The sequence below is a fragment of the Coregonus lavaretus genome (assembly GCF_964263955.1).
Source record: "Coregonus lavaretus genome assembly, chromosome: 2".
Lineage (NCBI taxonomy): Eukaryota > Metazoa > Chordata > Actinopteri > Salmoniformes > Salmonidae > Coregonus > Coregonus lavaretus.
Genome location: NC_139989.1, coordinates 25,194,172 through 25,213,847, shown reverse-complemented (window position 1 = coordinate 25,213,847; position 19,676 = coordinate 25,194,172). Strand labels below are relative to the sequence as shown.

At 46.2% G+C, this 19,676-nt stretch overlaps 1 protein-coding gene across 1 annotated transcript in view; it reads right to left on the bottom strand.

Moving 5' to 3' along the window:
• Positions 1 to 933: 933 nt before the first annotated feature.
• The window catches only part of LOC311137901 (cadherin-10-like), a gene marked incomplete at both ends in the record, with an annotated part of 37,038 nt that continues 18,295 nt past the window's right edge, over positions 934 to 19,676 (bottom strand). The window contains 9 exons of the mRNA XM_084172508.1: positions 934 to 1,427; positions 3,539 to 3,787; positions 8,017 to 8,125; positions 8,218 to 8,339; positions 8,672 to 8,808; positions 15,898 to 16,157; positions 16,759 to 16,946; positions 17,964 to 18,131; positions 18,814 to 18,933. Coding sequence (XP_084028634.1) covers positions 934 to 1,427; positions 3,539 to 3,787; positions 8,017 to 8,125; positions 8,218 to 8,339; positions 8,672 to 8,808; positions 15,898 to 16,157; positions 16,759 to 16,946; positions 17,964 to 18,131; positions 18,814 to 18,933 — 1,847 coding nt within the window. The remainder of the gene's footprint in view (positions 1,428 to 3,538; positions 3,788 to 8,016; positions 8,126 to 8,217; positions 8,340 to 8,671; positions 8,809 to 15,897; positions 16,158 to 16,758; positions 16,947 to 17,963; positions 18,132 to 18,813; positions 18,934 to 19,676) is intronic.

The following is a 19,676-nucleotide window of genomic DNA, read 5'->3' as shown; positions in this document are numbered from 1 at the left end:
AAGAGCTATTGATCATATTATGAAAAACCTCCCTAGCAATACCCATGATGCTGATATATTACTGCTACCAGATTTATATTGCACCATAGTGCCTAACAATAAATTGAGGTGGTGGTTGTAGCTCGTGTAGTTTTCCGTAGTTCAGATGTGGCCATGTAAGATTTACAATGCGCATCATCTGCTGAATATTGTGGAACTGTGATACTATCAAATTCCACTGATATGATGTATCAATTTGTATTTCATAGAGGCCAAGGCATGAAATATGCACTTATCTATGGAAAAATAGGGAAAAAGTGAAGTGTTTTTTTTTAGAATTTTTATTAATAAAATAAGTATAAAAATATAAATATAAAACAATTCGACTTGGCATTCAAACAACATGAATTCAGCGTGTGACAGTTACCCTACAACGTACACGTCCTTATTACATTGTATACCTATGATGAAATGGATCCACTGTTTGACGAATAAATCTTACCAACCGTTCACATGAACATTGCTTGTCAAACAAAGATAGCAAATAGGATATAGTATGTCCATCATGGAAAAACAGTTCATACATGTATCTATTTCAAATTCACTTAGCAAGAAAAGCTATTTTTTGAACTTTTTTTTTTAATGAATATGTTTTCCCATTAAACATTGATAGTATACAAGACTACTATCTCGCTCCTCAGTTACAAAACACATTGTCCACACCATTGTTCACAAATTTTCCTAAAATTTTAAATTCAAAGGCATCTTTACTGATTATACCAAAAACAGTAAAACTGTGAGAAATGTCACCACCAGTATTGAGTTTAATGTTCAAGTCTTGAATTCTACTTGACCATTCATATGAATCAATGGATTGGTGGGAGGAAAGTGTGTGAGAGATTATTGAGACATGACGTTGATGATGAGCTGCTTTATTATAGGCCTAACTGTGATCTAGGTTTCTCTCGCCGTGTCCTTCCCTATATACATGTCTGCTAGTTTTTTGAATGGTGGTCCCCAGTTGCTGAGGTAATCATACTCCTGGTCCCCCTCCGTACATCCAGACTCCAGGGAGCTGAGGGACTCGGCTAGCGAGCCGCTCCCCTCGTAGGCGTAGGTGGCCAGGGAGTCGTAGGGCGGTGCGGTGGGGTCCGAGTCGTTCTCATGGAGCCTCCCGTGAATGAATTCTCTGACGTCGGCGTTATCCTTTATAGGTGATGTCCTCTGGAAGGGAAAGAGCATCTCTGGGATGATGTCCCTGCGCAGCTTCTTAGCGTCCATCACCTCTGGGTTGCGCAGCGTGCCGATATCAAAGGCCTGGGTGTCCTCCTCTCCGCCCCCTTCATCATTGTAGCTGACGACGTTGTCTCTCACATCCTCTTTGGAGATGATCAGAGGCTCCTTCTTCCTCTGCTGCCTCCTCAGGGCAGCGAACAGCACCACGATCACTATAGACACAAAGAGAGAGGGAAAGAGAGAGAAGAACTTGAGTATGAGATGGGAGAGGAGAGGAGTGTGCTTCGATACATGTGTCATGCATTAAGGAGACTCAGAAATTCACAGAAGAGAGAAAGACACATTTGCTATCTGGGATAAATCCGCTGCACTCACCTCCTTGTATTAAAGATTGAGCAGAAAAGATTTTCTTTCTCTTTTCCGCTTAACGTCACATTCACTGTAGAAAAGCTGTAGCACTTGAAAGAGTGCTTCCTTTTTTCTCTCTGAAGTCAGACTACCCTTACACACATGATTAAATGCATCTTATCATATTTTCATTTTTGAGCCAGACTTTTAATCAAAACTTGCCAGCATGTGCAGGAATTTGCATCCAGAGTGGCACTATGAGAGCGTGGGATTATTGTGGGATACAGCTCATTATTTTCATGAAAAAGGAGCAAAAATAGCAAAAAATATTCCCTCTCATTGGGGCTTCATGCTGAAGCCAGCCAGTGTTACTCCCTCCTCCTCCTCTTCCTCCTCCTCCTCTTTCCACCTCTCAGCAGGTGCTGTAGTGCTCTACCTGCCTCCCACTTAGGCGTTAATTATAAAGCTCTCTCTGCAGGAGGGGCTCTTTAGAGGCCCTGTTTCCAGACCTTTCTGACTGACCCATGCCGTGGTTTTGGGTTGTTTGGGGTGGCGAGGAGGAGGAGGAGGAGGAGGAGGAGCAGGAGGGCAAACCGTTCCAGCCCAGCGCCTACTGACTGCCTGCCTGTCTGTCGGAGGCGTAGAAGAGGTAAATTAGACAGCCTGTCATAGGGGTTCAAGCGAGAAAACCATTGGATAATGAGCAGATGTCATGATATTTCGCTCAAGAGGCGAGCATGGGGTTCAACCTTCAGCACTTCCAATCTGCGTGAGCCAGAAGCCAGAGCTACAGTAGAGCTCTCTTCAGTGCGAGACAGACAAGTGAAGTGGGACTGTGAGGAGGAACAGGCATGCAGTGGAAGATATGTCAATACTTAATTTGCTAGCGAGGGATCAGTGGCTAGGTGAGGATGCGAACATGATTCTAGTTAAACGGAGATCATGGAACAAGTGTTTGTGAAAGAAAGAGAGCATACACATGAACAGGTGAACACGTCAATAGATGAGCTGGGTGTCTGCAGTATCGAGTGAGGAGGAAGAATGGCAAACACTCAGGCACATTAGAACCGTTGTAATATCGTGCATAACACTTGGCTAAGGGCTGTTCTTAGGTACGATGTGAAGCAAAACTGAGTGGATTGGTATTTATGTTGCCGATAGGTCACTGTCATGACTTTTTATGGCTCCTAGATGATGCTCTTTAGGTGGCACTGGGTTATGCTTGGCCAAGTGCAGTATCAGGTTCAAAGTAAGTTTTTTGGCCATTACTTATTGATATACCCTTGAACATAAGCACTACATATTTTAGCTTTTTGCCGGGGAAAATTACATGCACACTTGCTGTTTTGCACTGTGTGCGTTTACATACTGCATTAGCTCACAAAGGGGGCTGAAGTGGTGCTTTAGGAAGTCAGGAAATAGCATGTGACCTACTTTAGCACGGAAAAACACAAAGACCTTTTTGTCAAGTGGATATATCCACTAATGAAAGCTTTCATCCCGCTGCACCATTTTCATGAGAAAACACACTATTTACACAAGCAGCCAGCAAAGTAATGTCTCAGCGAGTGGTCCTACTTTCAACTATCTTTAGTTGAAGAAGTTTGATAATGAAAGGAATAGACACAAAGAAGAACAAGGTGTAGAGTCACAGAAGTAACACAGTGGATTTAAGTGCTGTCGAAGGACTTTGTGGCTACAGACCAGTTCAGCACAGTGCAGTATAGTTAGTTGTGGTAGAGTCCAACACAGCCCAGAATAATTGCCCCCACCTTTTAATAAGTGGATAAGTGGGTTCTACTGTACCGTATGTTTAGACTTAAGAAGAGTACTTGAGTGCTCTGACTCTGTTTGATTTGGGAGTCTCCCAAATGGCACCATATTCCCTAGATTTCTCTAAATTTGACCAGAGCCCTATGGGCTCTACACAAGGCTGTTGACTGTCTGTACCAGTGTGATTGATAGTAATACTTACTCAAGAGGATAATGACACAGAGCAGGATAGCCACCAGGGCTCCAGTGCTCAGCCCGGCAGACAGCAGAGCCTCAGTGTTGCAGGACTGCATGTTCCCCCGGCTGTCGCAGGCACACACGTTCACAGTCAAAGTGCTGGTGCTGCTCTGGATAGGGTAGTCATTGTCCGAGATCACTACGGGCAGTAGGTAGGTATTCATCTCACGCCGGCTGAATCCTGCCCTCCGAGTCAGGATCCTGGCTGTGTTATCTAAGGGGTGGATCGCAGAGGAAAGAAATAGAGGATATGAGAAATGAAAGGTAGTTTCTAATGTTTTAAACAAATGGTCCCCCTAAAGCTTGTATTGTTGCAGCTCCATAGGTTAAAAAAAGGACATAATACATCTCACACCATCACTGTAACAAATTGCTGTAAATTCACAGCAAAAATTGTACAGTTAGCTACTGTAATTCTATATTACAAAACAGTACTGTAAAGAGCAATGCATTTTGGGGGCTCAATGGCATTCCGCTACACTGACATGCAGCCAAAACAGGCCTATCGCAATATTTCAAATCCAATCGTGGGAAAAGACAGATTGGAAAGCAAATGGCTCCTGTGGAAAAGAGAAGACCAATCAGCCTGTAGGCTCACCAAATAGGCCTATTGAGCGAACAGCATTGTTTTACAAAGTAAAACAGGAGAGAGGCTTTTGACACCAGCCATCGCCGGTGAGTGAGCTGCGCATCATTGGGTGAGTCAGTGAAACTGTAAAGCTTTTTTAGAACTATATTTTCTTCTGCATATTGTACAATATACTGTATGTGTCTCCACACACCTAGCCCTAGGCCATTGATGGATTCAAGACAAGGTCGTTTTTATTGATCTCAGATTCTCAGTTTGTCTGTGTCAAAGTAGCCTGTCATTTCGATTTGTGAGGTATTAAAAACTATTCTGCTAAAGTCTTCAGTCATCTAAAAATACACTGCTCAAAAAAACAAAGGGAACACTTAAACAACACATCCTAGATCTGAATGAATGAAATAATCTTATTAAATACTTTTTTCTTTACATAGTTGAATGTGCTGACAACAAAATCACACAAAAATGATCAATGGAAATCAAATTTATCAACCCATGGAGGTCTGGATTTGGAGTCACCCTCAAAATTAAAGTGGAAAACCACACTACAGGCTGATCCAACTTTGATGTAATGTCCTTAAAACAAGTCAAAATGAGGCTCAGTAGTGTGTGTGGCCTCCACGTGCCTGTATGACCTCCCTACAACTCCTGGGCATGCTCCTGATGAGGTGGCGGATGGTCTCCTGAGGGATCTCCTCCCAGACCTGGACTAAAGCATCCGCCAACTCCTGGGTCTGTGGTGCATCGTGGCGTTGGTGGATGGAGCGAGACACGATGTCCCAGATGTGCTCAATTGGATTCAGGTCTGGGGAACGGGCGGGCCAGTCCATAGCATCAATGCCTTCCTCTTGCAGGAACTGCTGACACACTCCAGCCACATGAGGTCTAGCATTGTCTTGCATTCGGAGGAACCCAGGGCCAACCGCACCAGCATATGGTCTCACAAGGGGTCTGAGGATCTCATCTCGGTACCTAATGGCAGTCAGGCTACCTCTGGCGAGCACATGGAGGGCTGTGCGGCCCCCCAAAGAAATGCCACCCCATACCATGACTGACCCATCGCCAAACCGGTCATGCTGGAGGATTTTGCAGGCAGCAGAACGCTTTCCACGGCGTCTCCAGACTCTGTCACGTCTGTCACATGTGCTCAGTGTGAACCTGCTTTCATCTGTGAAGAGCACAGGGCGCCAGTGGCGAATTTGCCAATCTTGGTGTTCTCTGGCAAATGCCAAACGTCCTGCACGGTGTTGGGCTGTAAGCAAAACCCCCACCTGTGGACGTCGGGCCCTCATACCACCCTCATGGAGTCTGTTTCTGACCGTTTGAGCAGACACATGCACATTTGTGGCCTGCTGGAGGTCATTTTGCAGGGCTCTGGCAGTGCTGCTCCTGCTCCTCCTTGCATAAAGGCAGAGGTAGCGGTCCTGCTGCTGGGTTGTTGCCCTCCTACGGCCTCCTCCACGTCTCCTGATGTACTGGCCTGTCTCCTGGTAGCGCCTCCATGCTCTGGACACTACGGTGACAGACACAGCAAACCTTCTTGCCACAGCTCGCATTGATGTGCCATCCTGGATGAGCTGCACTACCTGAGCCACTTGTGTGGGTTGTATACTCCGTCTCATGCTACCACTAGAGTGAAAGCACCGCCAGCATTCAAAAGTGACCAAAACATCAGCCAGGAAGCATAGGAACTGAAAAGTGGTCTGTGGTCACCACCTGCAGAACCACTTCTTTATTGGGGGTGTCTTGCTAATTGCCTATAATTTCCACCTGTTGTCTATTCCATTTGCACAACAGCATGTGAAATGTATTGTCAATCAGTGTTGCTTCCTAAGTGGACAGTTTGATTTCACAGAAGTGTGATTGACTTCGAGTTACATTGTGTTGTTTAAGTGTTCCCTTTATTTTTTTTGAGCAGTGTATGTAGAATTGCATGAAATCCGTTCATAAAAGGCCAATAATGTTCCTGTCCCTGGGCTACAAACTTTTCCCCCAATGTGTGCAAGCGCCTCTACTCTACTGCTGTATGCCAGTACACAAAAGCAATAATAATGCTTTATTATAAAGGTGATTTTTTTTCATGCGTTCTGGTACCTCAAAGCCCCTCAGGTCACCCCTAATATGTGTAGGGGACAGATCAGAGAGGCAGCAAATCTTAAACCTGTAATGGTTGCGTGTTTAGCCATATCCTTTTGATCTGTTTTGCCCTGTAGTCACTGCCAGTTTAGAAACATTTGTTAAGGCCTCTACAAGTGCAAGTAATATAAAACACCAAATATTCATTGGTATGCTGTAATATATAATTACATATTCAGTGTTAGCAATTGTTGTAATTGTATTACAATACAATTTAACAATGAAGTACTGTATTGCTGTTTTGCTCTATATTTACTGAAGCATTATGTAAATGAGGGTGCATTGTGGAAATATTTTGTTGGAGGGGAAAGGATTGCTGGCTCATTAACATATTTAGAGGCGTGCCTTGTAAGTGGCTATATTCACCCGTTAGTGAGAATGCTGTACCAATTGAACTGATATGTGGTAGTAGTGTCCTACAAATGTATAAATGTAATGTGTATAAGAAACATATTAGAGTGGTAGCAAGTCTTAAACCTTTACTGGTTGCCTGTTTTGCTAAGTTCTTCTGGTCTGTTTTGCCTTGTACTCACGGCCAGTTTTGAAGCATTTGTTTAGATCTCTAGAAGCGCAAGTGATATAAAACACCTAATATTCATAAATATGCTGTAATATGGAAATACCTATAGTAGGCACATTTTACAGTATGGTACTGTAGCATTGCTCTGATATTACATTAACTTTAAGGACGCTGGTGGCAAGTTACTGTGAATATTATAGTAACATACTTGGCACTAGCCAGAGCTGGGCAAAGATGCATCAAAAGGTATCTTGTTACAAATAAAAAATATCTTGAAGACCAATGTATCCTTAACTACAACAACATTCTCAGTGATGGTTACAGAAACGTTTTACTTGCTATGACTGTGATATGTGTTTATTTATTTATCAACTTTAGTTTAATGCACTGACTGTAAGTCGGTCTAGACAAGAGCGTCTGCTAAATGACCAAAATTTAATTGTGAAAATGGACACTTGCAAAGTACACTGCTGGGTATTATTCTAATGAGTTCCACTCTCAAACTATTTGTATTTTGATCAAATGTGGCCTTCTTTGAGGGCGGAGCTCATTAGAATAATACCTAGCAGTGTGCTTTGCAAGTGTTTATTTTTAAATGTACATGTACATTTTGGTCATTTAGCAGACACTCTTATCCAGAGCAACTTACAGTCAGTGCATTAAACTAAGGTAGATAAACAAGAGCATATCACAGTCAAATTGTAGCAAGTAAAAATATTATGTTACCATGAATGTTGTTGTAGTTAAGCGGGCTACTTACAAGTTAATTTCTATATTTGAAAATACAAGATAGATGTATTCTAATTAAACTGTCACAAAATAAATAAATTGTACTTCAGGCCAATGATATACAAATTACAAAATAAGTATTGAAATACCTATATCAAATAACAGAAATACTGCCCATCTTTGGCACTAGCTGCCTTCACTGTAAGTCTACAACAGTTTCCTAACCTCTAGAAATACAGCATGTTGCTGTAGTCAGGTGTTACAGTAATATGCTGTAGGATTGTGTTTCTGTAAATGTCCTGTAAATCTACAGTAAGTTACTGGCTTCTGTGCTGCCAGTATTGTACTGTAAAAATGACAACATATTTGTTTACAGTGTACAGTATGAACAGATAATGGCCAGATACAAAGCATCATTGACTACTTGTAAATGCTACTAGTCAATAAAAAATGACAGAAGGCTAACGTTTACCTTCATTGTCAACGATAGTGAAGTTTGGATTGGAGGAGCTTATGCTGAAGACAAACTTATGTCCAACAAGAGGTTCATCTGTGTCAACCGCACTTATCGTCTGAATCAGCTGTGGATAGTGAAACAAAAAGGCATTCGAAAACATATGTACTTTCTTCAGGCTTTTCCTCAGCATTCTTAGTATTATGATGTCTACTTTACCTGTCCAGATTGGACATTTTCACAGACAAATGTCTCGTAATACATGGCAAATTCAGGTGCATTGTCGTTAACGTCCAGGACCCTGATGAACACTGGGACTCGAGTGGTTTGGCGAGGGTTACCTAAACAAGATGTTTGGAAGTGTGTTAGCAGGCCCATACAGTAGACCCCTTAAATTTAAATCTGGACCTCGAAGCCAGTTCCACTGCTTTTTTTATTTCTTCCCCTCTAATCAGGGACTGATTTAGACCTGGGACATCTGATGGGTGTAACATAAGCAGATATGTGAACATGTACAGCTTTCACATCCCATTTATGTGTCTTTGTCTATTTTGAAAAGTGCATAAAAGCCTCTAGCATCACCAATTTGTGTAATAACAAAGGCCACAAAATTGAGAGAACATGCACAAGATGTTTTACAAAAAAAGTTATAGAAAAGGGATGTTTATCTTACTTATTTCAGTTGCAACAACAGAGATGTTATGCCATCTTGACATCTCCCTGTCGAGGCCTTTCAGTGTTGTAATGGTGCCGTTTACAGAATCAATGTTGAACAGTCTCTCCAGATCGGTATGGCGGTCAATGGAGTATCTGCAGAGAGTAATATAAATACATCATATTTGATTGTGTAAAAAATATCCATATTTTGAATATACCCATACTAATCTACACATTAATCCAATCAAATTAATAATATAGACATGATGTCTTGCCCCAGACATAAAGCTGTTGTTCCTGTCTCCTGTGATCAATTCCATCATAATTGTCATGAGCCCTCTCACTCCACCGGGTTACCACCTTAATTTGTTTCCACTATCTTCCACTTTGCTCACCACTCTCTCTCTACTCAGCCTAACTAGCTCCACCTGTCCCTGCTCTGCTCGGCTCTAATTACTCTGCCAGCTGCGCTGCATTACCCACTAACCTCTCCCAGTATTTAAAGTCCTGTCTTTCAGCTCTCCTTTGTCAGATCGTCTGCAAAGCTCACACCCGGAACCTGTTTGCTCGCGCTTCTGGCTCACCCTTGTTTTGTGACCCCGGACCTGCCTGATTCTTGGATACTCTTCTGCCCCAGGAAAACCAGACCTGCTTTCTGCCATTACGACTCCTGACTACTCTTCGACCCCGGTAACTCTGACCAGCCTTCTGCCTTGCTACAACGTGTTTGGATTTCCCTTGAACTGTACTTCTGCCTTGTTTCATCCGCCCCGTTGTGTCTGTGTTTCCTCCCCCCCAGGACTTCTGGACCACCAACCACCGGCGTCATCGGACGCATCGCTGCCACTGGGGGGGGGCACAGACCCAGCACATTGGACGGAATAACCCCTGGAGCCTTCACTCACTCCCTACTTCCCTTTTCCCTTAAGTTTAATAAACTTTCTGGTGTGACGCAATTGTGGTCCTCTTGTCGTCTGTCTGAACCGTGACAGTACGATCTGACCATTATGGACTCAGCGCACACTTCCCCCGACATGGAAACCGAAGAACCTGAGCAACCCACCGCCATGCTACGCCTGGAACACACTGAGAGAGAGCTAGGCCGCATGAGCGGCGACATCACCTCTCTGCTTCAGGTCGGCCACCAACAGCATCAGCAGTTCCAGCAGCACCAGCAGCAGTCCCAGCAGCAGCAACAACAACTCGCCATGATCATCCAACTCCTCACCAACCTTACCCCAGCCAGTCTGCCCACCAGCCCTGCCTCCGAGTTACCTGCCCCGGTCATTGCAGCCGCTGCCCCGGAACCCAAGATTGGAAACCCCGAGCGGTTCAACGGCGATTCTACCCAGGTCCGGCCATTCCTGACTAGCTGCCGACTTCAGTTCTCCTTGCAGCCAAGGACCTTCGCCACGGAGGGGGCTAAGGTCGGGTATGCCATCACTCACCTGACGGGCCGAGCTCGACTCTGGGGAACAGCAGAGTTCGAACGTCAAACCCCCGCATGTGCAACCTTCGACCTGTTTGCTGAGGAGATGCTGAAGGTGTTTGACCTGGATTCACCAACCGCAGAGGCGTCTCGTGAACTGTTCAGTATTCGACAAGGCAGACGTACAGTCGCAGACCATTCCATCGACTTCCGAACCCTGGCAAGACGAAGTTCTTGGAACACACCATCGTTGGTGGACGCGTTCTTCCATAGCTTGGCTGACTATATCAAGGACGAGTTGGTCTCCCATGAACTGCCTTCCACTCTTGATGAAGCCATCGCACTGACTGTCCGGATCGACAGAAGGATACAGACCCGTCGTCGTGAGAGGGGGCGCCAAGGTCCACCAACTACCGGCATTCGGAGAGATCCGACTGGGCTCCTGTCAGCTACTGCCACTCACCCAAGTCAGCTTGATCAGTCTGAGCCTATGGAGATTGGGCGAGCCTCTCTCACTCCTGCAGAGCGCCAGCGCCGCTTCACCTCAAACCTCTGCCTCTATTGTGGAGGTGATGGACATCGTGTGGTAACCTGCCCTTTAAAAGCCGAAGCTCACCGGGCATAGGGGGAGTCCGGTTGAGCTCAATGACCATCCAGTCCTCCGACCGCAAACCCCTGCTGCAAGTTCACCTCCGCCTCTCTGACTCAACTCACACCCTGGCTGCTCTGGTGGATTCTGGCGCCGAAGCCAACATAATGGACATCAAGCTGGCACGCCAACTGGGACTGGAGAACCTCCGTTTGACACCTCCTATTCCTGCCCGGGCACTGGACGGACACTTACTCGGATCGGTCACTCATGTCACGGCCCCGGTCTTGATGGGTCTGTCCGGAAACCATCAAGAAACTATCCAGTTTCACCTGCTCCCCTCTCCAGGCCAACCCCTCATCCTGGGTTACCCATGGCTCCGCCGGCACAACCCTCAGCTCGACTGGGTGACCGGGGTGATCAGGGAGTGGGGAGAGGACTGCCACCGAACCTGCCTGCTTGCTGCCGCACTACCCCCTCGGTCAGTACCTACTAACTCCGCTCCTGACCTCTCCCATGTCCCAGAATGCTACCATGGTCTCAGAGAAGTGTTTAACAAAGCAAGAGCCACATCTCTGCCCCCTCACCGACCGTACGACTGTGCCATCGACCTCCTCCCTGGAACAGCCCCTCCAAGGGGCCGTCTTTATTCGTTGTCTGCTCCTGAAAGAAAGTCCATGGAGGATTACATCAATGACTCTCTGTCCACAGGATTGATCCGTTCATCTTCATCTCCGGCTGGTGCTGGCTTCTTCTTTGTGGGGAAGAGGGACGGATCTCTTCGCCCCTGCATCGACTACAGGGGACTCAACGACATCACAGTGAAGAACCGTTACCCTCTCCCTCTGCTCACCTCTGCTTTTGAGTTGCTCCAGGGAGCCACTGTTTTTACCAAGTTGGATCTCAGAAACGCTTACCACCTAGTGCGGATCCGGGAGGGAGATGAATGGAAGACCGCATTCAATACACCAACAGGCCACTACGAGTATCTGGTTATGCCTTTTGGCCTCACCAATGCTCCTGCTGTGTTCCAGGCTCTAGTGAATGATGTACTGCGGGACATGTTAAACAAGTTTGTCTTCGTTTACCTGGATGACATCTTAATCTACTCCAGAAACCTGTCTGAACACACCCGCCATGTCCAGCAAGTCCTTCATCGTCTTCTGGAGAATTCCCTCTACGCCAAGGCAGAGAAATGTGAGTTTCACGTCAAGACAGTGGCCTTCCTGGGGTACATAGTGGCAGAGGGAAGTATCCAAATGGATCCTGCCAAAGTATCAGCAGTCACTTCATGGCCAGTTCCGGAGAACAGAAAGAAGCTGCAACAGTTTCTGGGGTTTGCTAACTTCTATAGAAAGTTTATCCGGAACTACAGTACCGTTGCTGCCCCTCTCACTGCTCTAACCAGCACCAAGCAACCCTTCACCTGGACCCCAGCAGCCGACAAGGCCTTCAGTACCCTCAAGGTAAGGTTCACCTCCGCTCCCATCCTCCAGATGCCTGATGTGGACCGACAATTCATTGTGGAGGTGGACGCCTCGGATGTGGGAGTTGGTGCTGTGATTTCTCAGTGGGCTGCGGAGGATAGGAAGCTCCATCCCTGTGCCTTTTTCTCACGTCGGTTGTCCCCCTCTGAGTGCAATTACGACATAGGGAACCGAGAGCTGCTGGCTGTGAAGCTTGCCTTGGAGGAGTGGCGTCACTGGCTGGAGGGGTCCACCATTCCATTTCTCGTTTGGACCGATCATAAGAACTTGGAGTACATCCGCACGGCCAAACGGTTGAACTCCAGGCAGTCCCGCTGGGCCCTGTTCTTCACCAGGTTTAATTTCACTCTGTCATACCGGCCTGGATCACGCAACACCAAGCCAGACGCCCTCTCCCGTCAATTCCAGAAGGATGACAACCCCTCCAAGGATCCTGTGTCGATTCTGCCAAGTCCCTGCATCGTAGCAGCTCTGACCTGGGCTGTTGAGGAACAGGTGCTGGAAGCTCTCCGTAACCAGCCCGGTCCCAGCACTTGCCCAGCTGACCGCCTTTTTGTCCCCGAAAACCTGAGGTCCCAGGTCGTTCAGTGGGGACATGACTCCCGCCTAGCTTGTCACCCTGGCTCCACCCGCACTTACAACCTGCTCGCCCAGAGGTTCTGGTGGCCCTCTCTGAGAAAGGATGTACGGGAATTCGTCCAAGCCTGCCCCATCTGCAACCAACACAAGTCGTCCTGCCAGCCCCCAGCCGGATTGCTGCAGCCCCTGCCTGTGCCCAGACGTCCCTGGTCTCACATCGCCCTTGACTTTGTCACGGGGCTGCCCCCTTCAAGTGGCATGACCGTCATTCTCACCATAGTTGACCGATTCAGCAAGATGGCACACTTCATTCCCCTCCCCAAGCTCCCAACCGCCAAGGAGACCGCCCAGGTGGTCCTGGAACACGTCTTCCGGATCCACGGACTGCCAAAGGATGTAGTTTCTGACCGTGGTCCACAATTCTCCTCCGCTTTTTGGAAGGAGTTCTGTCACCTGCTGGGAGCCACAGTCAGTCTGACTTCCGGATTCCATCCCCAATCCAATGGGCAGTCAGAGCGGGCAAATCAGGAGCTCGAGAAGGCACTGCGATGCATGACTTCACGCAACCCCCACTCCTGGTCGCAGCAATTGACATGGGTGGAGTACGCACACAATTCTCTGACCTGCTCTGCCATCGGTATGTCCCCTTTCCAATGTGTTTATGGTTACCAGCCTCCTCTATTTGCCAGCCAGGAAGGGGAGGTTACTTGCCCATCTGCACTGGCTTTTGCCCGTCGATGTCGCCGCACCTGGTCACAAGCCCGAGCCACACTTCTCAGATCCGTTGCCAGCTACACTACCGGGGCCAACCGTCGGAGAATCCCTGCTCCCACCTACCATGTTGGTCAAAGGGTGTGGTTGTCGTCAAGGAACCTGCCACTCAGGGTGGAGTCGCAAAAGCTGGCACCTCGGTTCATTGGCCCATTCCCTATCATAAGAGTGATTAGCCCAACTGCTGTCCGGCTCCAACTGCCTAATTCCATGAGGGTGCACCCCACTTTCCATGTGTCTAAGATTAAGCCCATTCATGAGAGTCCGCTGGTCCCTGCTGCGCCTTGTCCTCCTCCTCCACAGCTCGTCGATGGTGGTCTGGTTTACACCGTCCGCCGCCTGCTTCGGTCCAGACGGAGGGGTAGGGGTCTCCAGTACCTCATTGACTGGGAGGGCTATGGACCTGAGGAAAGGACCTGGGTGCCAGCTAGTCGGATTGTGGATAGGACTCTCATCACCGCCTTCCACCAACGGCATCCTGATCAACCTGCAATCCGTAGGGGCCGCCCCAGAGGGATCCCTAACCGTCCTGCCCGCTCGGCTTCCTGTCCTGTGCCTGATCCTGTCTCGGGACCTGTCCCATCTCCCGACCACGGCCCTCCGGCTTCCTCCGAGGATGAGGACGTTCGCTCGGACCGTTCGGAGGAGTTCTAGCCCTCCTCCGGCTCCCCTCCTCCCGCCCGGCGTGGTGTTGCTCTTGGGACTTCTGGGGCCGTCCCTTGGGGGGGGGGTTCTGTCATGAGCCCTCTCACTCCACCGGGTTACCACCTTAATTTGTTTCCACTATCTTCCACTTTGCTCACCACTCTCTCTCTACTCAGCCTAACTAGCTCCACCTGTCCCTGCTCTGCTCGGCTCTAATTACTCTGCCAGCTGCGCTGCATTACCCACTAACCTCTCCCAGTATTTAAAGTCCTGTCTTTCAGCTCTCCTTTGTCAGATCGTCTGCAAAGCTCACACCCGGAACCTGTTTGCTCGCGCTTCTGGCTCACCCTTGTTTTGTGACCCCGGACCTGCCTGATTCTTGGATACTCTTCTGCCCCAGGAAAACCAGACCTGCTTTCTGCCATTACGACTCCTGACTACTCTTCGACCCCGGTAACTCTGACCAGCCTTCTGCCTTGCTACAACGTGTTTGGATTTCCCTTGAACTGTACTTCTGCCTTGTTTCATCCGCCCCGTTGTGTCTGTGTTTCCTCCCCCCCAGGACTTCTGGACCACCAACCACCGGCGTCATCGGACGCATCGCTGCCACTGGGGGGGGGCACAGACCCAGCACATTGGACGGAATAACCCCTGGAGCCTTCACTCACTCCCTACTTCCCTTTTCCCTTAAGTTTAATAAACTTTCTGGTGTGACGCAATTGTGGTCCTCTTGTCGTCTGTCTGAACCGTGACAATAATAATACAGGACTCTATTAAAAAATACATTACAAATCACCCAGCGTTGGCCCACACAGTATATCATACCTCTCCTTCTATTTCCTTTGTCAGGAAATAATGAATACTTCTATACTGCTGTCTCATTTATCATTGTCAACTTATATATTCTACTGACAGTCCTCATTGTGCTGCACGAGCAGAGACTGGCATGTCTCCATGTTGGAGAGACAGACGGACAGACGAACGGATAGTCAGACGGGTAGACAGGCAGGCAGGTAGATACACAGACAGATACACAGACAGACAAATACACAGACAGACATGCGCCATATGTGTGGAACAGAGCAGTGTTAATCGATAAAGCAAATTAGGCTCTTTCACTTTGACTTTGTGCCGCTACCGCACTGGGCTTGCTTACATAATTCTGTGGAGATAAACAGTGTCTGTATTCTCTTCCCAGTGCTGTCAACGAGGAGGGACCCATGAATAATTTACTTTTCTTCCACCCTCCCTCCACGCTGACACTCAGATACACTGATGGATTAGATTTAGCCAAGCGATCCACATTTCCACCCCAAAAAACCTAATAAGAGGAAACTTTGAATGGTTGTTATAGACGTATTACCACACCAGGAATTGTTTGTTTCTATTGCTACCTTTTAATTATTGGTTTCTTACACCATAACAGTCCATTAGGTTATGAAAATCAAATTACCTAAATTAAAACAGCTTTATTCAGTGAGTGAACATTTATAAACAATCAGTAAGTCAACTAATCAACCAACTACATGTAGTCAATCAATCAACCAATCAAATCCTGTAGATTATCTGACTTTATAACAAAGATGCTGAGCCAGATCAGTTTAATGTATGGTCTGCTCCCAACTGGCACCATATTACCTATTTAGTGCACTCTTTTGACCAGTGCCCTATGGGTCCTGGCCAAAAGTAGTGCACTGTGTAGGGAATAGGGTGCAATTTGACATGCAGACACAATTACTTACTTGACTGGGTTGTTGTCAGCATCGGGGTCCCTGGCAGACACCACACCAACAAAGCTGCCAGCGGCTGTATCCTCGTGCACCTCAATGATATAAGGTTTCCTGCTGAACACTGGCGGCTCATCCACATCCTCTATCGTCACCCGCACCATGGCGTCGTCTTTGAATGGAGGGTTCGGACTGTACATGAACCTGGGGTCCAGATAGGTGTTAGTCACCTCCACTTTGAATGAGTATGTCCTTTGTCTCTCGTAATCCAGTTGCTATGAAGAAAAGGAAACAGATAAATGATCAATAATTATTCATAACTGAAAGTTGATACTTAAATTGATAAATTTGGTGGATTCTTGGTTGAAGTAAAAACTAGTGAATTAGTAAAGTAAAGCGGAGCTCCCCTACTTATCTCCTTACAGCTTTATACTTACTGTATCTATGAGTTTCTTGGTGGATGGTCAATTCCATTAATCTTTAGCGCACCTTTAGATATAAAGGACTGCTATCAGGGTGTCATTTCTAATCTGAGCCTATGTATACAGTATGTACGCACCGTCCTCTTTTCACTTAGGCTCTCCAATTTGCATAATTGGCTGAGGCTCTGAAAAGTATGGCCCTGGCTAAGAAAAGAGAAGCTAAACCTGGATTTCAAAAGTCTCAGACTCTTTATACAAATTCCCAGGAGGAATAAGGGTCTCTTGACAGTGAACAGAATTAAGTACTTTCATGAAGATGATAATAATAGAAGATGGGTTTAGTTTAGAGAGAGGATAACTCTCTCTATACACAAAGTGGTATCTTGTGATTTGAAGCAGTTGGGTCATAGGCGATTAAAACATGAGAGCATAGTATTGGAAGTTTAGGGCCTACCTTTTTCACCCTGATAACGCCCTCCTGTGTGTTTTGGTCGGTGATGATAGTGAACATATCCTGTCCATCTCGGTCGACGATGCTATACTGCATCTCAGCATTCCGCCCCACGTCCGCATCGTTAGCCTTGATCCGACCTATGGCCGCTCCCACTTCAGCCGACTCCAGAGTGCTCAGACGAAACGTATCTGGGGAGAAGAAGAAAACACGATTCAAAAAATGGAAGAGAAACAGAATAACCACTGGAGTTGTATCCCCCAGATTCTTTGCACTCTGGGACGATGTGATTTGGTGTGTATTTTTAAATGTTTGTTTATCTACGTCTCCTGGGGGAGAGGTATTATTGATTTATTTTTAAACTTTCAGCTTCAATTAAGTAGTGCAGATTCTTTATAGATGTGATGAGGTGGTGTTGAAGACGTCAGACGCAGGAGGGTAAATCACAGAATAACAGGCTTTAATCCGCAAAATACAGGTTTACGCAGAAATGCGTCAAACACACTCCAGGGCACAAAACAGGCACACTGGAAAATACAAGGCACACGGGAAAATACTCCCGTCGATACACAATACACGAGCTCACCGAGCTTCACAAACCTCCACAATAAACAATCACCCACACAGACAAGGAAACAGATTGAACGCTTATACCATGACTAATGAGGGAATAAGGACCAGGTGTGTGTGATTGAAGACAAGACAAATGGAGTGATGATAAATGGATCGGCAGTAGCTAGTAAGCCGGTGATGCCGAACGCCGAAACCTGCCCGAAGAAGGAAGGGAGGCAGCCTCGGCGGAAGTCGTGACAATAGAGTTTGTCTTGTGTCGAAATGTTCCGGTTTGTTATGTCATTAGTTGTGGGACTCCTTCAGAAAGGATTATTACATAAAGATTGTTACCTTTTGCCAGTCCTACCCGTAGGCTACGTACATAGCACAATATCTGCCTTTTAACTGACAAAGTTTCGGTATAATTGTAGTAAATGTGTTATTGGTTATGTCATAACACATTGCTCAAAACCAACTTTTGACAGAGCTCACAGGATACTGTCGATGCAAGCTAGATGATCCATTGTTGTCTCAGTTTTAAAAAATGTGCACAGTGATAGCAAAAAGAAAGCACATACAGTAGTATATGTACAGCACTTTTTGCCTTCACGAAAAACAGAATATCAACAAAGATGAGAAGAGGGAAGGTCTCTTACGGTTAGCAAAGCGGGGTGGGCTGTCATTCTCATCAGAGAGGGTAATTCTGACTGTGGTGGTCCCTGATAACCCACCCATCTGGCCAGCCATATCTTTAGCCTGGATCACAACCTGGTAGTTCTCCTTGGTCTCTCTGTCCATGTTAGGCAGGGCTGTCCTGATCGTGCCTGAATGAGAAAATAGACTATTATCAGTATGACTGGTCAGGTTTAACATGAGATTAAACTAATTTACAAGGACAAGATCTACTTAATTTAGAGTAAATACATTTGAATTGCCAGTCCTCATTAGTATAAGCGCAATATATCACAAGAATGTTGTAGTTATCAAAAGAAGGTATCAAAAGCAGAACACTACTGTAAAGTGCTATCTAGAACCTAAAAGGGTTCTTCGGCTGTCCCCATTGGAGAACCCTTTTTGATTCCAGGTAGAACCCCTTTGAGTTCCAAGTAGAACCCACTTGGGTTCCATGCAAAACCCTTTCCACAGAGGCTTGTACATGGAACCCAAAAGAGTTCTACCTGACACCGAAAAGGGTTATTCTATGGGAACAGCCATTGAACCCTAAGAGTTTATATTAACACCACAAGCCATTGAAGCCAAGAGTTCACAGCAGCCATTATATTCATCCACTATTAAAATATCATTTCTTGATGCGACCTGACTAACATAGAGATAGAGTAGAGAGGAAAACTATGAATCAGCTCAACTCACATCTCATTCCCTAAACAAACACCCCAAACTGAGTGCTGCTGGGTCTCTGTTTGCAGAGTAGAGGAGGAGAGATACACACATGATCGCTTCTTTCAAGTGTTTGCATGCCCGTTGTGGGTGTTGTGATTAGATTACCATTGTCTGAATCCACTGAGAAATATGGTTGACCCTGTAGAATACTGTACACAAGCTTGGCACTGTTCCCGTATGTTTGATCATCAGCATCTGTCGCGGTGACTTGAATAACTGATGTGCCTGTTGAGGAGAAGATAGAGACCTTACAGTACATAGCAAAATACAGATAATATAATTTGGTGGGTGCTTATATTTGTCCTATTTCACAAATGTACAAGTATGTATTAATATGCAATTGGAAATGTGTTTCTTGCATATCCCAACTCTCCCTGAGACACCCTCGGAGAGTGGGGTCACTGCCAGGGGCTGCCATTATTAACGGTGACCCTGGAGCAATTAGGGTTAAGTGCCTTGCTGAAGGGCACATCAACATATTTTCCCCTTGTTGGCTCGGGGATTCGAAATAACTACCTTTCAGTTATTGGCCCAACACTCTAACCGCTAGGCTACCTGCCGGCCCTATCTCTGCATCCAAGATAATGCACATCCATACATCCAACAAAATGCCCATAGCTATACATCCAAGATAATGCACATAGCCATACATCGAATTTAAGTACCCACAGAGCAATTACTAGGAATGATATAGCATGCATATAATAAAGTCATTATAACCACAATAAAATTTGACAAAATAATTTTAAATGCGATCCAGCTCAAAGGGAGGCAGAAGTTGTGTGAGGCTTTGCAATTGATGTTGCACAGTACCTTGTTAACCTTGCCTAGGGAAATATGCACAGCACATTGCTCTTGTCATTATAAATATAGCTAAAAATAATCAATTCCCCAAAAAGCATTTCCACAGAACGTATCATAATCATCTATGAGCGGGAAGTAAATTGAGCTGAAATTATCCAAGCTCT